A 26,483-nucleotide genomic window follows, 5' to 3' on the forward strand; every position below is an offset into this window, starting at 1 on the left:
CAACTCCTGCTTTTAATTAAAAACCAAGGCGTTGCGTCCTCCTCGGATGAAATTGTTTTAAAATGTTTATTTCTTTAAGCAGGATAAAAAAATGAGCAATAGTCTCAGGGCTTCTTCGAAATTTTGGGGAACACCCATTGCCAGTCCAGTGGTTGCTCAGCAATACTCAAACAAAGGACACGCCCTTGATCCCACAGAGACATTTTCCATGCTGGCTGCACGCTCGCCCCAAAACACAATTGTCCCGGGGCAAATCCGGCAGTAGGTACCTGGTATTCTTAAACGTAACCTCAGTAAACTATGCATAAACGAACCTAACCTTAATCCTAAACGTAACCTCAGTAAACTATGCCTAACCCTAAACTTGTTTCTAACTTTATCCTCTCAGTAAAACAAATAGCCTACAAGAATACAAGAACCGATGGTCCGCGAAAGAAAAGTGGGGCGAGCGTGTTTTGGGGCGAGTCTTCCGGTTACCATAGGGGTGGGATCTGGGCTCAGTCATCTGTTAGACCGGCTGATTTCGTCATATATATTTTTGCCAAAGTGAAATGTCGTCAGCAGGCAGTATTTATTATAAAGGGCACGATCCAAATTATGTTTCATTTCCGTACTTCATTGTTTAATTGATTCATGTTATCGGGCACTCGGTGGTGTGTTACTGTGTGTAGTTTTTCATTGTTGTCACTTTGTTGTCACTCGCGGACCGGGTCCCGGCGAACAGGCGTAGCCTATCATCGGATAGATAGAGGCGCTCTGCTGACATCTCTACAAGAGACAGTTAAATTATATTAGAAATTATATTATAGCGGCGTAACGGCGTTCACATCAGTTCTGCCAGCGAGCTAGTGCGAGGAGCCGGCGGGTCTGAACTTCGACCAGAAAATAGACTGCTGCAAAGACACCATGGAACTTTTACTGGACTCCTTTGACAGAAGACGAATGGTCAAGTGTTTGTTGTTTATGTGTATCTTCGTGGTCCACATACAAGGTCAGTAGTTTAGCCTTTATGATACACTTATAGCCTACAAATGTCTCTTCTTGTTATGTCTGAGCATGCCTTACATTTGGCCAGCCAAATATACAGGCTTAACATACCTCACCTGCCAACACTCCTGAATTTAGCAGGATAAATTAGCCTTTTTACCCTTTCTCCTGCTGTGCTTTTGAATTGCAATTTCTCCTGAAAATATCCTTAATTTGGGACAACTCAACTCAACCCAGACTATGGTCAAAGTGAGCATGCCCATGGGTGGTACATCCCAGAGATCCCACTGCTATGCAGCCAGGGGCATAATATTGATACTAATTCGTGAATACTAAGTGAATACTAACTGAATACAGTGAATTATAAGTGAATACTAAGTCAGCATACTAAGTGAATACTTAGTCAGGCTCCCCACCAGAAAATCTCCTTATTTTTCACAATCTAATTTTGGCAGATATGGGCTACACATGACTGAGACTTAAATGTCTTAAACTCCAACTTTTCCTTATATTATCGAGGGCATACATTTAAGTTTAGGCCAGTGTTAATTTAGTTGACTAAGACTAAAAGACTTACATTTTGATATTTAGTCAACTAAGACTAGGCTAAGACTAAACCATTTCAGATGACTAAAATAGGACTGAAACTAAGACTGAATCAGAATTTGTCAAAATTAACACTGGTTTAGGCTATTTCGCTCAAGTGCAAGGTATGAGACTATCCAGCTGGATGGATCAATTCATCATAGTTGCTTTTAATGAAAAACGTGTGACTTGATGTGGCTTCTGTTTTCCTCTATAGCTGACGACTGCCCCAGACCTCAGGGGACAGCTAACACTGTCTTAACCGACGAGGCACTGCTGAAGAATGATTTTCCAGAAGGCTCAGAAGCCAGGTTTAAGTGTGCCAATGGCTATGTTATAGAGACAGGATCTGGGGTTGTAACCTGCACTGGCGGGCAGTGGACTGCACTTGATCTTGTGTGCAAAAGTAAGTTTTGTTCCCTGAAGTAGAAGGTTTTCGTTATAAAGTGCAATATACATTCAGTAGGCCTGGCTGTCTCTAAAATGTAGCTTAGATTTTCTCAATGAAGGACCTTTTTAACGTTTTAAATTATTTTCATATGGTCCAAGCCAGTGGTTCTCAAAGTTGGATCCAGGGACCGTAGCTGCATTCATTGAGAGGGGTAACAAATGGACCCTTACAGGTCTGTAACTGTAAAGTGTACAAATGGAACCAAATTGGTTCCATTTGTACACGCTCAGAGTTATGGGGGTCCTTGAAATTAAAACGTTTGAGAACCACTGGTCCAAGCAATCATTGCTGTTTAACTTTTTTCAAATGTTGGATATTTAGGAAATACACCCTTCCATTACTGCTCAGCATCTCTTGTAACACACAGCATAACCCCTAAGCACTGTACGTGGGACAGCCTGGCACTCAGGCTCAGTATTAATTTTGGCTGAAACTGCCAAGCTGCCAAGCTGAGACAGTATTGTTTTTTCTTCTTCTATATTACAGAGAAAGACTGTGGCCCCCCTGAACAGCAGCCACATATGACATTTGATATATCTGAAGCTGAAGGTACTCTATTTGGCGCAACAGTGAAAGTGATTTGTGAGAAAGGGTGAGTATACAAGGATAATTCCACCCCAAAATGAAATGCTTTCATGGAGCATGCACTGTTGAAGCCAATTGATGTAAAACACATCATTACTCATGCTTACATGCATTTACACGAGCTTGTGTAAGGTTCAAGGATCAATTGTGTTTATTGTCACATTATACAACTGGTAGCAACATTGCAAGGCATTGTTCTTTGATCTTCCTCAATAGTGTGTATTAAACAAAGATTAGATCAAATGATAAAATAAGCAATAAAAGCATTAAAAGCATTAAAAGTAGTATGAGTAGTACGCGTTTAGTTTTTCGACGCTTTATTCATGTTTGTAACATGAATAAAGCGTCAAAAAACAAAACTCGTGTTTTGACTTAATGGCTTTCATGAGGAAGTGTGACATTGCTGAATGTTGTTTTCCTTTTCTCTGTTGATTGATTTTTCCTTTGCCAAAGAGCACCTCCCAGCCACATTTTTCACTAGAATGGGTTCCTGCATAACTACCCAGGCACCTTCTCTTCCTTTTCACTTCAACAACTACAAAAAATGTGTAGGAAAAAATACAGGCAGAATAGACATAGGAATACCGGGATTCTACTGTATTTCAGAGGGACTCAAGGCTGCCCAATTATTTTCATTGTCTGTATTATATTTCAAAAGATGGCTCATGCCATTTATTTTTAATGATGCTTAATTAAACAATACTTTCTATCCATTCCTCTCTCAAAAGCTTCGAAATCAGTGGCGTGAACTACAAACAGTGCTATGCATCAGGATGGGGCGGGAGAACAAAATGTGAAGGTACATTTCTCTCATTTTGGATTTCTTTAATACAGGGACACTTGTATCATCAATATGCATTTAATTATATATTTAAAAGTAGAAAAACTCCCAGAGCATTGCAAACATATCTGGTTGAATACTAGACATTTACAATGTGCATTTATAGGCCAATATTATACCAGGTATAGTCAATACATTATGTACAGCTAGTAACTTCCTCCACTCGTGATGTCATTACTGTGCAGTTCCCTTCTGCTGCCTGTCACCATTTCAGAACTTTTCCAAATTTTAAGTAATTTCTATACAATATTATGTATATATATATATATACTACTGATGTTGATAGCGTAATATGTAAATATCTGAAGTTGTCCCTTATCTATTGCCCCTATGTTAAGTTATAATATGTGACGTGCCGACGTACGTTACCCATGGCAGACACTCGTGGATTTCTGATGAGGAGCCAGAATATGGAAATGTCATTCAGTACTCCTGTGATGATGGGTACACCCTGGTTGGGAATAGCTCCATTACGTGCAGTGACGATAGTGAATACGATTCTCTGCCTCCTCAGTGCCAAGGTAAGACCACAGACCGCATGCTAATTACTTGTTAGTGCACAAGTAATGTACCTTCAAGTAATGTACAAGTCATTCCCTACTGTATAAAGCCAACAAGCAGTAAAGTAAAGCTTTATCTTCTGCACCACTATAATATTGTGTTGTGTGTGGTATTACTATTTAATCCATACTGTAGTTATGTAGTCATGATGACCACTGACAATGAAAAGTCACCAGAAGAAGTTACTGCTTCTTGCCTTTGTAGAGTTGAGTTTTTAATTCAAGGTCCTCCATAGAGTGTACAAAATTAACCAAATGGACCAGTGAGGGTCCGTTTGGTTCCATTTGTACACTCTCAGAGTTACAGACCCGTAAGGGTCCATTTAGAACCCCATCAAGGGGTTCAACTGAGTGCAGTTGTTTCCACCCTGAGGACACAAAGGTATTAAGGTCATTTCCACTTTGAGAACTACTGTAGTAGAGTATGCAGACAGAGAATAATGGAGAAAGCATAAAACACATGGAATGCTAGCAAGGTGCACACTCATCCCCCGCCCATTGCGCTTATCTAAACCACATATTTCTGCCATGTTGGCATGCCAAATTTCAACATCTGTTTTGTGTTACCTATCATAGTACCAGTGAGTATCACTGTGAGGCAGAAACTCCTCCTTGGTCCCCCAGCCAAATCTCTTAAAATAGCATCAAAATTAATGTAACCATTTTAACCCTATTTTATATTTTTGCTATTTAATTTAATTTAATTTAAATTCTGAGCATTTAAAAGAACACAAATCTTCTCTTATGGGAAGATGTAATCCTTTCAAATGGGGTTCCGCAGGCAGATACATAATTCAAATTGGGGGTGAGAACCATTGGCCTGCAGTATGGGTATCTCTGGCATTCTGCATCCTAAAGAAGACATGTACCATCCTGAGTGAAGTAATCCAGCATGTGCTGAATACATGCTGAATGCAGATATACATTGCTTTCATCTGAGACAGTGGAGACACTCAACGCGTACAGTATCATATACATACATATGTTCTAGCTGTCAGGAGATAAATGTACAGTACTGTAATCTCCATGTTTCTATTATTGGAACAGGATCTATCCCCACCACTCCTATCAGTGCTCACTGCTCACTTCATTTCCTACAAACTGACATCCTTTTCTCAGACATCCCACCAATATCGATCAAAGGCCCGCTCCAGAGCCAGTAGATTTTTTGGAAACAATTCTTTTTTTAAAACTCTGTTTTACGGCTGTGTCTTGATATACAATTCAGTAATTTAACTGGAGATGGCACACAATTTTTTCTCCCTGGTATTGCCTCGTTTTTAAATGTGAGGACAGCTAGTTTGGCTTCACATTTCAAGGCCTGGGGGAGCTGGTGTGCAGCATAAGTGGATGTTCTTCCTCATTTCCCTCATGCGTCACACCTGAGAGTATGATTTCCCATCTTGTTAAACCTTTTTACCATGCACACTTGCACATGACATGAAGAACACTGATGAGAGGTTTTATTCATCTATAATTGCAAAGAAGGTTTCTCTCTTGGAAATAGAGGTTTCTGCATGATTGAATAAAGTACATAATTCAAGAGTAAAGCCTAACTTATGCGCCGTCGCGGGATAGTGACGCTCGTCGAAAATAGTAGACCTACAAGCTCACAACGTGTTGCGGATGCGACACGTTGTGAGCTTGTACGTTGGCTATTCTTGACGCACGACACCGTCGTGCGATGAAGTTTGAATTGGGTTTAACATGACAGGGATTCTCAGAAGTGGCTCATCATAATAATTATGTGATTATGTTCCTCTCAGGTAACATAGAACTTTCAACAAAGGATATGACTACTACAACAAGGATGACGTCAACTACACCAACCACATTTCAAGGTATATCTTTATTTTTTTATATAGCAGGAAGTGGAACTGTAACGCACACCAAGGGTTTGGTGAGGTGCTGACCCCTCGGGAACAAACTGAAAGAGGAGAAAAAGAAGTCACACACTCTGGCTCCATATGCAGTGATTTATTTGATTGACGTTTTGGCCTGTTGGCCTTCCTACAATCTTTTTCTCCTTTTTAATTTAATGAGTAATAGAGCATGCAATTCTATATGGCATAAGCTGAAATGCATTTGATTATAAACCAATGTCACATTTGTACTGTGCTAATTGTCATTGCACTTGTATTGATTGATTGATTGATTGAATATTTTATTAGGCAAAAAAAATGTAAAACAGCACAGTTACATTTAAAATACTTTGTCTTGGTCCGTTCATAAAAGTCCTTGCGGACTTGTTTCCAATGAGGGCCTTGGTATTCAATTCATAGGCATATATAGTGACACCACAGTTCAAATATCATTACAAAAAAACAGCAAAAAAATAACACTATGTACAACAAAAAAAACAAAATAAGGGGAAAAAAATATGTACAAGAACAGGGGGGGAGAGGGTCTGCTGTCTAACGGGAAAATGGTACTACCTCCTCTTTTGGCCTCCTGAAAGGTGCTTTTTTAAGGCTCTTTTAAATGAGCCCAGCGAACTGCATTTTTTGAGGGATGGAGTTAGACTATTCCAATCCTGGGTGGCAGTGCTGTAGAAGGAGAATTTGCCCATGTTTATTTTATGGGTGGGTGGTACCAAATTGTTGTTAACGCTCCCTCTGGTATTGTGACTGTGGGTGTCGCTAACCTTTTGGAGGTATTTACTCAGGTATTTACTCAGTATTCATGAAGCACCCTGAGGACACAAAGGTATTAAGGATTGTTCTCTTCACAGACACCTCCGTCACACCCACAATTCCTAAAGTTAAAACTACCACCACCACTGCAACATCAACTGCTTCACCTTCAGTACAAGGTACGCGAAACCTGTTGACTCATCAGTGCATCCACGGCAACGCTCCTTCTTACCTCAAGGAATTAGTCTACCTACAACCCGAAACCCGAAACCTCCGCTCTTCAAACACTAACCTCCTCAAAACCCACAAGGCCAAGCTACGTACCATGGGCGACCGGGCTTTCTACTCGGCCGCCCTGAACTATGGAATGCCCACCCTGTCCACCTGAGAGCACCACAGTTGGTTTTTAGTATCTACATATTTCATCCATATTTCTATTGGCCTATTTTATACTTTGTAAGTATCGTGCAAAAATAGATAAAATATATGACCTACAAGCTCACAAAACATTTTTTTTATTTTGTTGAACATTTTTGAAAATGTTCCCCTATCATGACATGCCCAAAATAGAGGCACCAGGCTGAAAGTGGTTAAGTCTGTCTGTGGGTTTTATAAATATTTAACAGCGACGATATCTCCAAGCATGACACATCAGCATGACTGTAATAATAATAATAATAATAATAATAAACTTTATTTGTATAGCACCTTTCATGACATGAAATGCAGCTCAAAGTGCTTTACAGAGCAAGAATACAATTACAGTTACAACCAATTTAGCAAAAAAGCAAGAAAAAAAAGAAAAGCAAAAGCATAAAACAACATTAAAATAGGCAATACAGTGAGGACTTAAAAAATCAACCAAGGAATCAGCTAAAAGCAAGAGTGAAGAAATAGGTCTTGAGCTGTGCTTTAAAGTACACTGCACTTCTGTCTACTTTGCATGATGCAGTAATGAATGGCATACACTACAGTGTAGATGTACACGGCATGCATTTCCATCATAGTTTATGAACTTGACCAGGCACATTTAGCTACTCTGTTTCAAACAACACAAATGTCCCTAATGATTGTCTTTATACTAATAGGTGGGAAACGTATTTTGCCAACAGACGTTATCACTACCACAACCGGAGCAACATCAGCCACTACAACACAAGGTATGACACATTTCTCTAATACAGTATTCAAATATCGTAATTACAGGGGGAATTCCATCCCAATTCTCTCGTGGAATATGATAATGCATACTGACAAAGCATATTATGATCAACCAAAACAGTCCTGTGGATTTAAAACTCCCATGGGTGGTCATAACGCATGTTATGTTATTGAGCAAGTAAACCCAGATGTGGCCTAAGGTATTTCATTGAATAGAGAGATCCAATGGATGGAATTTCCCTATCTAGGTTTTCAAAACTGGCACCGTACATCATGAGAAAACAAATGACATCAAGTCATTGCTAAATAAGTCTGCCCATTGCATATTATGGCAAACATTGCAGTAGAATATGTAATAATTGCCATGCTATATTGAGTGGCCAATGCTGTAAAGATAATTTACGTAAAGTGTTGTTTCCAGCCTGGAGGACTGGCTGTGAACAGTCAGTTCATAAATGCACTATGAGCAAGTGGAATAATTCTAAGCTGATGGCTTTCTTTTTCCTGGACTACCTTCTGCTACCACTAATTCAAACAATCTGCCTGCAAAACTTTAGTTGTATCCTTAATGTCCTCTTAATAGTCAGGGAATATTATCAGAATAATGTCATATCTAGGAATAAATTCCTTACCAAGAAATGTCTTCACCGATGTGTTTGTAAAAGTGTCTAGTAACACATCTCACAAAGACTGAAATGCAGATTCCCTAGGGGAATTTTTGACAGCTGCTGAAAGTTGGGGTACCCACCATAACCATATGCGGGGATTTTTTTTTAAATTTAATTCTGTTTTAAGTAGCATGTGAGGGGTCAAACTAGGGTGTTTTTATGATTCTGAATCCATTGTAAGCCCACTCCTTGGGCTAAAAACGGCCCAATCTCAATGGGCTTTTTACACATAAAAATTACCTGGAAAAGGTTGGCTATGGCCGTTTTTATCCCAAGGAGTGGTTTTGGTGCAAAACAAATGCTTGCAATGGATTCAGAATCATAAAAATGCTACATGCTACTTAAAACAAAATTAAATTCCCCGCATAAGGTTATGGTGGGTACCCCAACTTTCAGCAGCTGCCAAAAATTCCCCTAGGGAAACTGCATTTCAGTCTTTGTGAGATGTGTTACTAGACACTTTTACAAACATATTGGTGAAGAAATTTCTTGGTAAGGAATTTATTCCCAGATTTTTGAAATATCCCCTGACTATAACCACTTTCAACCCGGTGTCCCTATTTTGTGGCGGCCATAGCCTAGTGTACTAGACACACATGCCTGGGAAACAGAAGGTCCCAGGTTCAAGTCTGACTTGGGCGGCAATCAGCTGGGTGATGCTGAAAACTGAATTTCCCCCTTGGGATCAAACACGTCTAATTATTATTCTGGGCATGACATTAAGGGAGAAAACTTTCCAAAAATGTAAAAAAAAAGTGAAGATAGCTGATCTGCAAGCTTGCAACGTGTTACATTTATCTCCATCTCCCTTAAAGTCATGGGTCAGTGTTTTGAATGTACTTGAATATAGTTTATAATAGGTTCACTGCTTGGGTTGACTTGATTTATCTGGTCTTTCAAAAGCAGTTTTATCCTTCAGTCTGTGAATACAATTTAATGTATTGCTGCAACATATGTTTATAGTATTCTAGCTGTGCAAAAAGTGTTGTTTTACAGTTTGAAATTTTATTTGAAAAACCAAATGCCCCGTCACAAATCATTTAGCTCTCCTTTGTGCTTGACACATTGGGTTGTACTCTGGATTTGCTCACAATGTTTTATATATTTGCATTGCACTGATAGAACTATTTTATATTTGCAGGCAAAGTGCTGCCCAACCAAGACAGTGGTGAGTTAATAAATGCCTACTTATAACAAGACAATCATTAACATGGATTATCATTCAGGTTTTGTATTTAACATTGAATTTCTCTTTCAGGATATACAGTTGTCATAGCGAGTGTAATATCCACTGTACTAGGTAACATATCAACTCTTTGTTTAAGTCACATCAGCTCTGTGCATTGCAGGCAACATTCTAATGACCATAAGTTAATTATTTTATTTTTGTCCTTTAATTTCAGTTGTACTTATACTGCTGTGCTGTTACATGTTACATCGGCGTCTTATGAGAAGAAAAGGGTAAGGCTCAGTGCTTTGGCTACTCACCCATATCTCTACCAACTAACATAGCTTCATAGAGTAACTGCATCATTTAACAAATTCATTAACCATGTATCTTAACCACACACACAATTTACAATTTAGGCATTCATTAGACTTACATGTGCAAGATTGGAATAGCAGAGTAAGCATGAACTCTAGTCAACAAACACCAAGGTAAATCGTCTCGCACGCACGCACGCACGCACGCACGCACGCACGCACGCACGCACGCACGCACGCACGCACGCACGCACGCACGCACGCACGCACGCACAAACTGCTAAACTGCTAAACTGCTAAACTGCTAAACTAGTTTACTTATGTATTACCGTAGTTTATTATTAGATTACCATTTCTATGCATTTGATGTACTACCTTGTATTGTCCTGGCTTTGGATTAAGAGCGTCTGCTAAATGCCTAAATTGTAAATTGTAAACATTTCTGCACAGGCTTTTTCCTGTGCAGAACCAATGGAATTAAATCAGGATATGTGTGTTTCCTGTTTTATGTTGGAAAATGAAGGAAGTTGTGTGGAAATGTTTTGTTATGATGACTCACTTTAACATCACGACAGCATCAGGAAAAAGAAGACCCTTGAGGCAATTTGAGCCTTTGAACTTTGAGTAACAATCACATGAAAACAGCCAGTTGGACATTGTATATTTTGAATATATTATATATTGTATATTTGTAAACCCTGGATTATACTTTGTCGTACGACGGTGTCACACAAAATAAATTGCCGATCTGCTCATTTCGATGCACGACACTGTCATACAACGGAGCATAAATTAGGCATAATATAGAGGCAGGCTTTCTCACACAACCTATTAACCAGTACAGAGAATTCAATGTAACTATCCACTGTGATTTGTGTGAATGCGCTATGCTAGGTTCTGGTTAACAGCATGTTCCACCATGGCAAATGCCAGTGTGCATCATGCAGCTGACTAACTGCTAAATATGCTGTCAATGCATGACAATCAAGAACACAACAAAATGAATTGGCATGTAAACTAATAGAATAACATACTAGTAATAATACACTTGTAAACATAATTCTGACACATATTCCTTATTTGATTACATCATAGCTCATACTGCACTGGAGAGGACCTGAAGCCGGAGTTATTACAATGCCAAAGTCTATAAATTGAATTCTTCCCTAAGGTATCTGTCAATTATTGCCAACTTAATCAAGAGCTATTTCCATCAAACCAAAAATACTTGTTGTCTCTGTTACCTATTAGAACATAGCTAAGAGATGATATACAGTAAGCATCATGAAACAGACCTGATATTATGATGAGTTGGGTCAAAATAGTATAACTGGCACTCCATTATTCATAATGTGCCAGCATTGAGTCTATACTGCCCCACCTAAACTATTTTTCTTATATTCCAACACTAGGTGTCCTATGTGTCCAAATGGGACAGCTCCTACACCTCCTATCTAATGAGCAATTGTTGACCTTGGGATGAAGTGCCAACATCCGAACTGTAAGAGTTCCTCTCTGGCTGGTTGAATAATAACAAACCAACCTCCTTTGAACCATACTGCAATACAAATGGAAGAAATGGAAGAAATGAAACCTAAAGTGCACTTTTCTTTTTTGTATAGATGTATTTTTTATTCCTTACTGAATGTAAATATTTAATGCCACTATTGTATTTCTATTTTGTATTTATTTATGTTGTAAACTGGAATAAACAGACATTTTGACTTGTTGAAAGAAGTCAATGCATATGTTTTCCTCTTTCCACAATGGCGGTTTTAGAACAACAAAGCAATGGAAAAGAGTCACACAGCCGTCAGTTCAGTGTACAGACTTAAACATTGACTGAAACAATCAACCGCATTCCACACCAGCTCTTTTGGCTTTGTTCATTGTTTATGGGGTGTTTTGGAAGCTTGTCTTGTGCAGCCTACCTGTGAAGTGCTTTGAACTCTGTTAATTTATGAGAACAGAAGCCTGTAGAGCAGTGTCCCCCAAACAATGGATCCGGACCTATTTTTGGGTCACGGACGCATGTCTATGCGTCATGAGTAAATATCCCTAATATTTTTTTTATTTCCTAAAAAAAACTAATTATTTCAAAATATTTTCAAAAGGGAAAATAATTATAATAAAATAGATTTTTCAGAACTTTAAAAAAAAGTCTTATATCTTTCAAAGAATTTTAGAAATAGTGAAAATAGCCGATTTACTATTTAAATTTAAAATGCGGCTTAACCTATTAAGGCCTGAGTCCAATTCTACAAATGCCTTCTAAATCAGCAGTTCTCAAACCTTTTCGTGCCAAGGACCCCCATAATGATATATATATGGCCGCGGACCCCATCTGAAAATGTTCTGTGCCAGGGACCCCCCCCCCCCCAGAAGAGAAGATTTGTGTAACAAAATTGAAAACAATTAAAACATCAGATGTACAGTACAAGCTCGCAGCTGTGAGCTATTATTGAGAACCACGAGTTTTTAGAAGAAGTTTTTAGAAAAGCGTATGTTGTTATATGTATGTATAGCTAAAATCGGAAATGCTTTCCCGGTTTTAGCGGGATTCAAGTGATGAATTCATAATGCATTTTTGTTTAGTTTGTGTCCCGGGGAAACACCAAATTTCTCTTTTAGGTCTCGAGCTGAAATGGTTTGGGGAACACTGCTGTAGAGGAACTCCACTGATGGCCTGGCCATAGACTAGGCCTAGTTCAGTGGTTCTCAATCTTTTTAAAAGGACCCCCATAACTCTGACAGGGTACAAATGGAACCAAACCCATTTGGAACCCCTTCAAGGAACCCTGGACCCCACTTTGAGAACCACTGGCATAGTTAATGCAAAGAAAATATCCAGGATAGTTATAATTATGCCTGATGTGAGCTAACTGAGGAGTGGTGCTATATTCACAAAGATAAGTACTGGGGAAACTCCAGTATGGCATTTCAATCCTGGGTGTGGTGTTATAAATACAACTCTTCATTACCACTGCCAAGGATATTATATGATTATGTTATTGAGTTATATTATTAATATCTCTCTCACGAGATGGCTGGACAAGAGTCTCATGTCATAAGGAAGAAGTTATTACATTATGATGTTAATTTTTGTTTTCAATTGGACACATGATTTAATTCCCCCACAATTCCTTTCTCTGCCCTTTCTTCAACAGCTTTCAAGCGATCAGTACTTTTATTTATCTTTTTATTAGTTTTGACTTTATTTACTTGTATGGAACCATGTACAATATTTCAGATGTATCTTCAGCTCATTTCCATTTGTCCTACACAACATTCCTATGTAAAATGACCAGCATACAACTTTAGGAAACGAAGGTCCTGCAGTGCACACACGACCAGATGTGCACTCAAAACACACTATTGATTCCCTATACCTGCGTGTGTGTGTGTGTGTGTGTGTGTGTGTGTGTGTGTGTGTGTGTGTGTGTGTGTGTGTGTGTGTGTGTGTGTGTGTGTGTGTGTGTGTGTGTGTGTGTGTGTGTGTGTGTTTGTTTGTTTTTGTTTGTTTCAACATTTTGAATTGACTAATTTAGAAAACGAAAGAAAATAGATATTTCGAGTTCTGCTTTTAGAGTCAACTGGAGCATGAGTTGAAAGTTGGTCATTGAGTCGACATATTGTCACATCCCTAGTTCGAACCCCACTCTTATGCTTCCTTATAAAGAGACATAGAAAAACTTTCAGAATGAGCCATATGGGGCTTTTGTCCTATTGCTGCATTTAAAAAAAGAAAGAAATATGAGTGCCATCAACTTATCTCTAAAAGTGCATTTGGCTGAGGATGTTCTAGACATAACCCCCCAGCTTTCCTCTCTGGAAACATTAGGGAGAGAAATGGCCTCTCTCCGACCCCATGCTCTGAGTTTGTGATCCATTACAGTGGGATGGCATGGGACTTGAACCTGCATGCCTGCTGACTCTGCAGAGGCCCCGGTTAAGCTGACCTCACCACTACAATGACCACATGTGGTTAGTGTAGAAGGGATGTTAAGAGACCAAGAGAACTACAGGTTGTACTCTAAATGCACCAAAAAAAATTCACTACTGTACACAATGTGGCATTGTTCACAACAAACACATTGCACTAAACATTGTGGCATTGTTCCTGTCCTGACGCACAAGAAATGTTTTGATCCATGTCCTTTAGAGAAAAGCAGGGGTGAAAACCTTCACATGGCCACAGACGGGGAAGACAAAGAGCCAAGTTAATATCTTGGCACCGATCTGGATTCATCGCCCGAAAATTCCCAAACTCACGTGCTATGCCATTGTGCCCTGATCAGGGTGCAGTGCCAAATAAAAGGCTTCATTATTACAAGATTGTCAAGATGCCTTCTAGTTTCTTCTCAAAATAGACTTACAAGTTCAAAAATAAAAAATAAATCTAAGGATTTAGCATTTTGCAATTACTGACAGTGTTTAAAATGTCGGAACTACTTTTTAAAGTATGCAGTGATTGAAAATGGTGGTGTTTGATGATGGTAAATTTACCAAGAGGAAATGCAATTTAAAATGTATCAAGTTGATATAACTGCACCCTTTTAGTTATTTCCTCTGAGATCAGCAGAATTCAAAAATATCTTTACCCCATCCCCAGCACAAAAAAAGAAACACGCACGCACGCACGCACGCAGACACACACACACACACACACACACACACACACACACACACACACACACACACACACACACACACACACACACACACACACACACACACACACACACACACACTATATGGCCAGCACACATCATCTCTAGCCTACAGTAACGAATATGGAGATATGGTCCACTAAGCCAGCCATGTAATATAATTACATGGTCACAGAAAATAGGCTACTGTACTATTATATAATTATATCACGTGTGACACACTTTAACAGCCTTCATCATTAGCTATCTGGAGGACATCCCTCTGTCACATGAGAAACAAATGCAAAACAGGAAGTGATAACAGCTGAGTTATTGCAGGAAATAGGCTGGGTGTCCTCCTTGCTTAGACGTGGCATTTTCCATTCACTAAAGTCCTATCTATCGATTCCTCTTCCTTTTACTGGAAACTGAGGGGTGACGTTTTCTTTTCACTTTATGTTCCACTGCACAAGTGTTGTGCTGTGTACCCTGTACTAGGCATTTGCACCAGTGCATTCCAGTGGTGATACACTATATTACTGAACAATGCGGTATCAATACGACTTTATTTTCCACTGGAATATTGAACAGATTTTTTATTGTTCATATAGGGTCATGTACTGTATGATTCATATGTTCATTGTTGATAGACTAATAATAGGCTACTCATTCATATTTTCAATGGTGAACATATACTCATTAATATAATAACTGTTGATGGAAAATATACATATATTGATAGACTGTATTCATTCAGAGACACATTGCCAGAATCCAAGTTTAACTATCTTATCGTCTCCACCGGACGGCCAAAGGCCGGGGACTATGTTTTCGCCCTTGTCCATCCATGTGTCCGTCTGTCCGTCCGTCTGTGAACAGTTAATATCCGGCACCGTTGGACCGATCAGTGTGAAACTTTGCACTCTCTCTCTCTCACTCATCATGTCAGTAATATCATGGTCAGTATCATGGTGCGGTATCATGTCAGTTGCGTTTTAATTAAAACATGTTGCGTTCCACTTCAAAAACTGTTGTGTTCCACCTTAAAGATGTTGCAAAGAATACCAGGAAACCCCAGAAACAGACAAATACTCTCAGACATAATGGTCGGATCGGCAGTGAGACGTAGGTGTGAGGGCCGCTAGTGTTCCGCCTATGAGTAATTCGTTGTCACACAAATCATCTATGTAAGCCTACCTATAGCATGGGAGAAAAGTCAGTGCTTCGTTAACAGAAGATTCTTGGTTCAAATCCGACATCTTTGCCAACGTTTCTGGCCCACAATAAGCTACTTGGCCTGGTGGAGACCTGTGCTCCACTCTCCTGTGTTTCACTCGTGCTGTTGCTGCTGACACCTGAACTTCCCTCTGGGGATCAATACAAGTTTAACTTATTTTAACATTCCTGTTGCAACTTGACTGGCTATGGCTTATACCAGCACATTGAGGTACTAAACTAAACTGGCACTGCCCGTACTGAAAACAAATATATTTCATATCAAGATGTACAATAGAAAATATATGGCAGAACATATATTGGTTAAAGTATACTGTATTGCCAGGGTCAAAATAATATATCTAATATCTAATATATCTTCTAATAACTTTCTTTGTATAATTTGAAACATACAGGTAATGCATACTACAGTGACAGTATCAGTAGGGAACAGTACGCGTATGCAGTAGAAATCATGGTGGTGTTTGGATGTCTCTTCTTACAAAGCTGCTCTCATGAGGACAGTGAATGTAGATCCTCTGATATATACAAACAAGACATAAATGTTTCCGTCCCACTGGCTTCTGGGCATCAGGCCAGTAGTGCTGATGATTTGTGCTGATGAGTATGCCATTCATGTCACCATCAACTCACAGTAGTATACAGAGGGGATCAACTAGGCCGTATACGAGCTGGTCCAGTGATGAGTGGTACCTATGGTACCTAATAGTAGTGTACCTAAGAGTTAAAGTAAAAACACTTTTACTCTGCTCTCAACATAGCAGTACATTTGCTTGAATAACTAACTCTTATGTTTTTGAGTCAGCATGGGTCAGTGGCTTGATCACTTACAACAAGGAATCATTGTGGTCTTGGCTTTTAGACAACACAGTTGACACAAACATGTCTGACATCTGGCTGACGTCTCTTTAATAACATAAATCTTCACTAAAAATTGTCAGTTTCCGAAAATTAAAGGACACTTTGGCATGAAGCTGGGAGGAAATTGGGCCACACCGGAACCCTTCTGAATCACAGGCAAGTGAGGCAATAGACCATATTCACACGGCGGCCATATTGGAATTTAACATTGAAAGTGCTGCCACCCTGGGTGGCTACTTTCATTGACTTCATAGAAACATGGCCGCCATGTGAATATGGTCTATTGCTCAACTGCCCGCAGCCTGATTTATATCGTGTAGTAGAACAACCCATGTGAGACAGATTTTTGGGGCCATTGACGTAATTTGGGACGTTAGTCACACTTGTCAGTGGGTCAATGTGTTGAGTATAATGCCCACAGCTATGAGCCATGAGCCACAGCTTGTCTTACTCAACTAGAGGTTAGCCAACAGAGGTTAGAGCCTCACCAATGCCAGACAATGCAAGTTTCTACTTGAGAACATTTTACTTATATGCAAAACAAGAAATTAAAAGAATATAAATAAACACATAACCTTTTACCATTTAAGCCTTCTTTTTTCCAAAATAGCTGATCTACAAGCTCACAATGTGTCGTGTTGTGATGCGTTGTGAGCTTGTAGATTGCTATTTTTTATATATGAAAAAAAGAAAAAACATTTGAAAGTTTTCTTTTCACCTATAATGAACGACTGCATAATTGCCAAAACCTATGTCATCCAAAAAGTCAAATAATTGCAGATATATTGGTAAACCGGTATATCAGTCTGACTCTACCAGAGATGTTGGTTTGTGTTTGTTTTTTTTATTACTTTGGTATGTCATTAAGAGCTGTAGCTTAGTATGTTTTCCTAGATGAAAAAATTAAAAGTTTTCTTGAGTGCTTTTTCCGCACGTCATTTGAACAGTTAGTAATTAACTTCTACTTAGATTTTCTTCCATGGTGGTTCTGTTTGGGATCCCTCCCATATCACCGTAGAAACATCCACCCACACAGTGAACCACACGCATTACAGCAAACCAGACAGGGCAGGGCAAAAATCAAACATTGATCATCATTTTATGTGGGAGCTCCCTTCCTGTGACTCATCCTGGCTCGGAAACAATAGAATAACAAATGGGCATATGTTTCTGCTTACAGTTCATATGGCAACATGCTCAGCTCCCAATATATCTTCAGCAGCTTTGCCAGGTTGGCTCCTTACCCAGGTCTTGTTGATATAAATGGAATCACGATGGGTGTGGAGACATATCTGACTTTCACCACTCAGATAAATATTTGTTTGGATGGTAGAACTTTACTCCAACACACTTAATCAAGCAACAAATATTCATTGGGTTTGGGAGTTACATTAGGAGAGATAGGCCTATGTTGAGCACACTATGGTGCCTGGCAATTGGACAAGATCATTCTTCCTATATCAGCCAAAAATGTTAGGCTATCATGTTTTTATCCAGTATTTCTATCTAGTGACTCGACATTTAACGAGGCAGAGGTTAGGCCTATGTGGGTTGTGCATACACTTTATTGGGGATTATGTGGGTTTTGAGCCTTATGGTTTCAGGCCAGTCAACCACCCTGTTGCGTCACTACACTGCCAGCTCATGATGGGTCAAGCTTCCTCTCCAACAGTGGTGGAAGAAGTAGGCTTCTCAAATGTTTTACTTTTTTTTTTACTTAAAGGTAGGGTAAGTGATTTGCTTTGGTTAAAATAAGTGTTAAATAGCTCTATATTCTGATAGTACTCATTGCTATAGAGTGTTTGTTCAGTAAAAGGAGTCTCCTTGTCTCTCCACCTCTTTATTAAACAGAAAATGCATTTTCGTTTCAGTTTCAGTTTCATTTCCAATTTTATCCAATCCGGACAGAGAACTCAATCAGGATACAGATTAAACAAGTGGAATTGGACACTAAGAAATGAGCAGACAAAATTGGAACTGGAACACTATACAAATTAAGCTTAAAAATGGGTACTTTCTCCTGATTGGCTGAGATTTTGACACCTACCGAAAAATGTATTTTCTGTTTATTAAAGAGCTGGAGAGACAGGGAGACATCTGTTACTGAAAAAACACTCTATAGCAATGATTACTATCAGAATATAGTATTTTAACCTTTTAACAAAATACTTTTTGTTTTAACCAAAAAAGATCACTTACCCTGCCTTTAAGTAAAACTAGCAATACCACAACACAACGTACAAATACTCTGTTACAGGTAAATGTCCTGTTTTCAAAATATTACTACAGTAAAAGTACAAAAGTATTGGCATCAAAATTAAGTGTCAAAAGTCAAAGTACTCATTTCTCAAGTTTTGGAAAATCCTTAAAAAATAACAGATCTACAAACTCACAACGCGTCGGCTATTTTCAAATAGACAAAGTATACAATAGCTCTTAATAGGTTTAATGTATGTTTTGTAATAATCAAAATCTGCAGTAACTTGTAACTAAAATGTTCAAATGATTTTAGTGTAGGAAACAAGTACAATATTTGCCTCTGAGATGTAGTGGAGTAGAAGTATAACAGAATCAGAATCAGAATCAGAATCAGTTTTATTGTCACATCACAGGTTTACAAGGTAAAAAAGTGGGTGAAATTCTTTTTTGTACATCGTTCCCATCGCAACGTTAGTTTCCATAGAAAGAAGAGGGGGGGGGGGGAGAAGAAGAGGGTGGGGGGCAGGTGGGAAGGAGATCAAAAACAAGAGAGCAACAGAAGGCCAGACAAGTTATCTACATATTTACAAATTACCTGAGATAATAAATAAAACTAAAAAAACTAAACTAAGGTGCCTGAGCATAGCAGCAATGTATTGTACTGTGCATGTTATACTTATACTGTGCATGATAGACAAAGGACGTTAAGGTGCTTAAGGAGCACAATAAAAAGACCCAAAAAAAGTCAGTGCGTTATACAAGGGATTAAGGTGCAAAAGGTCAGTGCGTGTCCACCTAGAGTGGACTGACCCTAGTATAATCCGCATGTAGCTCCATGAGGGAGTGCAACAAAAAGTCATTTGTACCTGGTGTAGTCCACAGGTGTGTCCGAGGGGGGGGCTAAAGTCCAAGTCATTGTCCCTGGTATAATCCACAGGTGTGTTCAGGAAGAGCCAGAAAAGTCTGCGCCGCCTGCTGTCAGGCTGCTGAACTCATCCAGGCTTATGCCCCATTCAGCATTCTGACAGCGGCTGGATTGAAACTACACCAAAATCTGGTGGTGGAACTCTTGATACTGCGGTAGAGCCCCTTGCCCGGTCGCGGTCGTTGTAGGGGGTTGAACAGTCTATGACTTGGGTGGTGCTTGTCCTTGATGATGCGCTTGGCTTTGACCACGCACCGCTTTTTGTACAGTTCCTGGAGCGCTGGGAGCTCGATTCCCATTATCCGCTCTGCCGATCGCACTACTCGTTGTAGGCTGACCTTTTCTCGGGCAGTGCAGTTCCCGTACCAGGCCGTGACACAGCCTGTTAGGATGCCTTCGACAGAACTGTTGTAGTACAGCCTGAGGATGCGACGTCCTACTCCGAGCTTCTTCAGGCGGCGGAGCCAGTACAGTCGCTGCTGAGCCTTTTTCCTCACGTGTGTGGAGTGCGTCTCCCATTTGAGGTCCTCCTCGATGTGTACTCCGAGGAACTTGAACTCGCTGACCCTTTCCACTGCAGCACCGTCGATGAGGATGGGCGCATGGTCTCTCCGCGGCCTCCTGAAGTCCACGATCAGTTCTTTGGTCTTGTCGACGTTAAGAGAGAGGTTGTTCTCACGGCACCAGTGTGCCAGTGATTTGATCTCCTCTCTGTAGTCAGACTCGTCGTTGTTGACGATTCGGCCTATCACTGTCGTGTCGTCCGCGTACTTTATGATGGTGTTGGAGACATGTGTGGCTATGCAGTCATACGTGTACAGGGAGTAGAGGAGAGGGCTCAGCACGCATCCCTGGGGTGCTCCGGTGTTGAGGGTCAGGGGGTCGGATGTGATGCTGCCCATTCTCACCACCTGATGTCGGTTGGACAAGAAGTCCTGTATCCAGTCGCACATGCTTGGGTGTAGCCCTAGGTGTCTGAGCTTTTTGTCAAGTATTGCTGGGACAATGGTGTTGAATGCTGAGCTGTAGTCCACGAACAGCATACGTACATATTTGTCCTTCAGCAGCTTGTTGTCCATGTGCGAGAGGACGGTGTGGAGAGCCATGGCAATAGCGTCGTCGGTGGATCTGTTTTTGCGGTATGCATACTGCCACGGATCCAGCGAGGCAGGTAGCGTGGAGCTGATGTATTCCCTCACCAGTTTCTCGAAACACTTGCTGACGATCGGGGTGAGAGCAACAGGTCTCCAGTCGTTCAGGCATGTCACTTTGGCCTTTTTGGGAATGGGCACAATGGTTGACATTTTGAACCCTGCAGGGACCACAGCCAGGGAGAGGGAGAGGTTAAAGATGTCAGCGAAGACACCCGCCAGCTGGTCTGCACATGTCTTAAGGACCCGGCCTGGAATCCCATCAGGTCCGGCTGCCTTGTGGATGTTGACCCGTGTGAAGGCTGTACGCACTTCTCTCTCCGAGATGGTTAGAGGAGGGTTCTCCTCTGCTGGTGCTGCTGATGGCCCCGCTTGGCTGCCGCGGTTGGAGCTGATCTCAAACCGGCCGTAGAAAGTGTTCAGTTCGTTGGGGAGGGAGGCAGGCGGGTTCACCTCGCTTCTGGTTCTTGTTTTGCAGTCTGTCAAGGTGTGTACTGCCTGCCATGTGCTCCTGATGTCGCCACTGCTGAGTTTGTCTTGCATCTTTTTTGTGTAGGCCTTTTTCGCCTTCCTGATGGCGCTGTTTAGGGCCGCGCGCGTCGTGTTGCGCGTTTCCACGTCGCCAGATTTGAAACCAGCGTCCCGTTCATGCAGATGTGCACGTACTCCGCTGTCCATCCATGGTTTCTGATTGGGATAGATCCGAACTGTCTTTTTTGGGACTATGTCATCTATGCACTTGCTGATAAAGCCAGTGACTGAGTCTGAGAGTTCGTTGATGTTATTCCCAGCGGCGTTCTTAAACATCCCCCAGTCAGTCTGGTAGAAGCAGGATTGTAGCATAGCGTCTGTGTCCTCAGACCAGATTCGGATTTCCTTCTCAACGACCGGCTCCCTTTTTAGCCTCTGTTTGTAGGCAGGTAGCAGCTGGATGGCGTCGTGGTCAGAGCTTCCTAGCGGTGGGCGGCGGAGAGCTTTGTATCCATCCTTGAAGGGCGTGTAGCAGTGGTCAAGAATATTGTCACCACGGGTACTGCAGGCGAGATGCTGGTGGAATTTGGGAAAGACCTTTTTTAAGTCTGTCCGGTTGAAGTCGCCTAGGCAGATGACTGCGCAGTCCGGGTGGCGATTTTCTTGTGCACTGATCGCCTGGTGTAATTCCCTCATAGCTGTGTCCTTATTAGCTCCAGGATGAATGTAAACAACGGCTACAATCACGATGCTGAAGTCGCGTGGTAGGTAGAAAGGACGGCAGGCTATGATTAAAAGTTCAAGGTCTGGTGAGCAGTGACTGTCTAGGATTTTAACATCTTTGCACCAGTTGTTGTTGATCAAGGCACAAACTCCCCCCCCACGTTGCTTACCGCTCAGTACAGGGTCTCTGTCTTTCCTATACGCGGTGAAGCCAGGAGGAGTGATAGAAGAATCAGATGCTAACTCCGTTAGCCACGTCTCTGTTAGCACAACAACACAGGTCCTCCTCGTCTCTGCGTTGTATTTAACGCGCGCCAGTAACATATTGAAAAATGGTAACACTTGAGTAAAGTAAATGTACCTCCAAACTTAGTTACTTTCCACTGCTCCCCAGTTGGAATACGTCATATGAGAAGGTCACTTGGCAGTGTAGAGGTAGAGATGCATGGAGGACCACATATAACTCCTGGCTTGGATGCTGTCACCTGTCTGTAAGAAAACACTTCACTAAAGGGAGATGGGTGCCACTGCTGATCCCTGTTTAAGCATGTCAACCAATGCCAATGGCTATAATTCATTACCTAGAAAGACAGTATAGAATATAGATATGTGTCCGAGTGTGATGCATCAAGTCAAATTTCTTGTACTGTAAATAGCACTCTTTATAGTCTTTTTGACCTGTCAAAGCACTTTACAATGTATTTCACATTCATTCAAAAGCACATTCACACAACGATGGTGGAGGAAACCATGCAAGGCACTAACATGCTGCTCACCGGGAGCTTTGACACACAAAAAGGAGGAGCCAGGATCGTTAATATACAGTAGGCTACTTGGCCAATAAACAAATTCTGATTCTGAAACAAAACACTGTCATCATTGGGCACTTTATATTCAGATAGAGATGTATGCGTCTGATATCAAAAAAAGAATGCATTTGGGTCAGTGACAAAATGGGGTTGGCAACATGACATTTAAAAATCTTTTACATTTATAGTTTAAAGGTATGTATCAGGTTTGTTAAAATAGGCCTAGTCATTTTGTAGTCATGTTGGTTTCATGTAATTTGAAGACATAAAATGTTTACAATGAAAATTGCATAATGTGCCTGAAAATGTCAAATGGTGTAACCACATAAAAATTGAAATATTGAATATTATATCCATTGAAGTGAATGGAAGTGGAATGTACTTTATTTTAAAATATCAAATGAAAATCATTGTATTAGCATTATGTCTAGCTATATTGATTTTGGCAGTTTTTGTTACATCAAATTGTGTAATCATTGTTGACAACGCATATGCTCTAAAAGTGTGAAAAACATATTTTTCATTTCACCACGTCTTTAAAGTCTTGGTGAAATGGCTTTTTGGGGGTCATTTTATGTTGAAGTAGTCTGAAACGGTAGCCTTTTTTTTCTTTACATTTAGATTAAAATGTATCGTTGCTGTAATATGAGACATAGATTCTTACGTGCTCCAATATTGTAAAAATGTGTTGACTAAATAAGAAGTTTATGCATTTATTGGCACGGCACCAGCCAGGTACCGTGGCTTGTGTAAACAAACCAGTGTGTGATTTCCTGCTACGCTAAGGATACCAAATGCAAAAAAACTAAGAATTTAATAGTTCATGGCAGGGGTCATCAATGTGTCCGTACACGGACAAACCCCAGACCCCACTTTGATAACCACTGGCATAGAGTGCCAGTACACCCAGAAACGCCATTCCAAAAAAACATCTTCCATGCCAATGAATGACCTGATTTTAATTTAGTTTAATAGGATAAGAGCTGGGTTTCCGAAATGTCCTTTGACATTAACACTCTAATAAAGACACTGCCAGACAGGTATTCAAACCTTGTTAAACAGTACCAAACAGTGGTGGATACAGAACATGTCTAATTACTGGGCCTGGAAAAATCTGTTTTTCAAGCTTTAATAGATATTATAATGACCGGTGGATGATGTCAATATGACAATTCTTCTCGCTGTCTCTGATTGTCTTTAAAGCTTTGAAAGGTTCAAAGCCATCAGTTCAATTTAGAAAGAAGAAGAAAGTGAAGCAGAAATTAGACATAAGTACAGAGATGGCCATGGAAATAATAATAATAAACTTTACTTTTAAAGCAATTTTTGAAACAAGGTTACATATTTCTCCATCTACGCCTTCCCTCTCAGCTTTCATGCTTTCATACTTAATATCTTAATAAAATAAAATAAAGTAGTAGGGATGAGGACTAACCACTTTTCCTCTTAAAAAACACAGCATGTGTTCTCCATCGTGTCTACTGGACTAGTATACTGTACATTTACGGCTGTACAAGCCGGCATGTTGATGACCCCTGGTTCATGGACAAAGTCGTTTGCTTTCACTGCCAATGCTGCTAGATTACATGTATGTTTGATCTGCGGCGAGAAGTTATCAAACAACAAAAAAAGTAATGTTGATATTATTATAATATTGGTAATATTGTAAATGAAACTTAAAACACCAAAGAGCGCACTGCAGAGTAGTCATGTTGTGCGCCATGCTCTCTAAAGTGCTGATCCTGCTGTGAGCAATATAATATTTTGACAAAAACAAAATGAATGAATGCTCGTTTAAATGTTTAAATTTGTATTTTGTAATTTGATAGGCTAATATACACTTAATAGCCCGTGTTGCCTTCATTATTAGGCTAAAATAGGTTTTGTGGCTCCAGACCGATTTTGTATTTATGTTTTGGTCTAAAATGGCTCTTTTGACTTTAAAGGTTGCAGACCTCTGGAAGGAAGGCATTAGCCGGAGAAGGCTATGTTTGTAGGCTGCATCTCACGCAGCCCAGGAGAAAGAGGGGCAGTGTGAAGCATGTTTGTTTCTAAGTTGCTTATTTCTAACCTAAAATGTTTTCAGATATCTCTTAAGTACTTATGACATAATACACAAAAAAGTATTTAAAGAAAAATCTTTATTGGCATCTAATGATAGATATGTCCTCATTATGACCGTGGTTATGCTCTAAATGTGTGAAAAACATATTTTTTATTCAACCACGTCTTTAAAAACACACGAGACTTCTATCAAACATTCTACAAGAGCAACATATTGGCTGGCAGTCTTGCTGGAAGTGGAGAGGAGAGAGCCTAGCTGAGCTGGAGAAAAACGGCCTTTTAGAAATTCCTCTCCAAAGTCTGGAACCAATAAGCTCCCTGCAACAACCTCAATCAACCTGCAAAATTACTTACTCACACACTCTCTCAGACCCACACACCAACCACAGACTACACAGAAGATTAAAACACATGGCATAAAATGAATTTACGACCTCTGGGTCGTAAGTTACCATGATACTGACCTGATGCTGACATGATACTGACCATTATACAGACATGATACTGACATGATACTAACCATGATACTGACCATGACGCTGACATGATACTGACCATTATACAGACATGATACTGACATGATACTAACCATGATATGACCATGATACTGACATGATACTGACCATTATACAGACATGATACTAACCATGTTACTGACCATGATGCTGACGTGATAATAATGATGTCAGCATCAGTATCATGTCACAGGGCTGTGACAAGACCTGACAGTCCCAGGGGCATGGCTTTAACATCCCTGTCACAGGGATATCAGACCCGGTCACATCAGGCCCCTCTCACAGCACTGTGTGACTGGGATGGTTACCATGGTAACATGGTACCATGCCCAGTTTAATGTAAAAACAACAACAATAAAAAACAGTTTAATGTCAAATCTGATCGATGAGATGTTTTCTAAATTATATAAACAACACAAAATACACAATAAAATTTGAATCTTACATTTTAATTGGGGTGTGGGGGCTGGTAATGGACGTGGATATTGGATAGGGGGACTGGCCCAAAAAAAGGTTGAGAAACACTGAAGATATAATAATGATCACAATACGTTCGCACATCACTACAAATTTGCGTAATTACTATATAGTGCACTATATAATGAGTAGGAAGTGATTTCGGACGTAGCCTAAACTTACTTTGTATGTCTGATCCTTCTGTCTTTTACTTGACCATCACCGCACAACACCGCAGTAGTTTTAAAGCAGCAAGCCACTGCCATCTAGTGGTGTTAGCAAGTAGCACAGTTGGCAGCTGGCTGCTAGGGGGGAAAAAATAACCTTCATGTTTCCATCCTCTGAGTCCATGATGATAGTCCCTCTACATTGTAACCGATTTCAAATGGTGCTAGACATGGTGGAAACTCTGAACACCAGAGGAAAACGGTCAGCCTTGGTGAGAGGGCAGTTTGTAGATACTCAATG

At 40.3% G+C, this 26,483-nt stretch overlaps 1 protein-coding gene across 7 annotated transcripts; it reads left to right on the forward strand.

Annotated features, from left to right (window-relative positions):
- The first annotated feature begins 554 nt into the window (after positions 1–554).
- Positions 555–11,684, forward strand: LOC308082819 (complement factor H). Of its 7 annotated transcripts, XM_080424847.1 has the most exons (14): positions 555–991; positions 1,790–1,978; positions 2,510–2,615; positions 3,337–3,407; positions 3,788–3,970; positions 5,776–5,850; positions 6,741–6,821; positions 7,731–7,802; positions 9,613–9,639; positions 9,730–9,771; positions 9,875–9,932; positions 10,059–10,130; positions 11,052–11,127; positions 11,369–11,684. In XM_080424847.1, the coding sequence occupies exons 1-13, from the start codon at positions 907–909 to the stop codon at positions 11,107–11,109; spliced, it is 1,119 nt and encodes a 372-aa protein (XP_080280973.1). In that variant the 5' UTR covers positions 555–906; the 3' UTR covers positions 11,110–11,127; positions 11,369–11,684. The 7 variants fall into 7 exon arrangements, with proteins under 7 accessions (XP_080280973.1, XP_080280975.1, XP_080280970.1 ...); XM_080424849.1 differs by lacking the exon at positions 10,059–10,130; XM_080424844.1 differs by lacking the exon at positions 10,059–10,130 and having other exon boundaries at positions 9,730–9,932.
- The last annotated feature ends 14,799 nt before the right edge of the window (positions 11,685–26,483 follow it).

Source organism: Gymnoscopelus braueri (genome assembly GCF_963280865.1).
Source record: "Gymnoscopelus braueri genome assembly, chromosome: 3".
NCBI classification, from domain to species: domain Eukaryota; kingdom Metazoa; phylum Chordata; class Actinopteri; order Myctophiformes; family Myctophidae; genus Gymnoscopelus; species Gymnoscopelus braueri.

Excerpts from the sequence above, each read along its gene's own strand:
- LOC308082819 (XM_080424844.1), top strand. The coding sequence starts at position 907 with ATGGAACTTTTACTGGACTCCTTTGACAGAAGACGAATGGTCAAGTGT. Across the intron at positions 9,640-9,729 it reads GCTGCCCAACCAAGACAGTG|GATATACAGTTGTCATAGCG; the intron begins GTGAGTTAATAA and ends TTTCTCTTTCAG. Across the intron at positions 9,933-11,051 it reads CGTCTTATGAGAAGAAAAGG|CTCATACTGCACTGGAGAGG; the intron begins GTAAGGCTCAGT and ends ATTACATCATAG.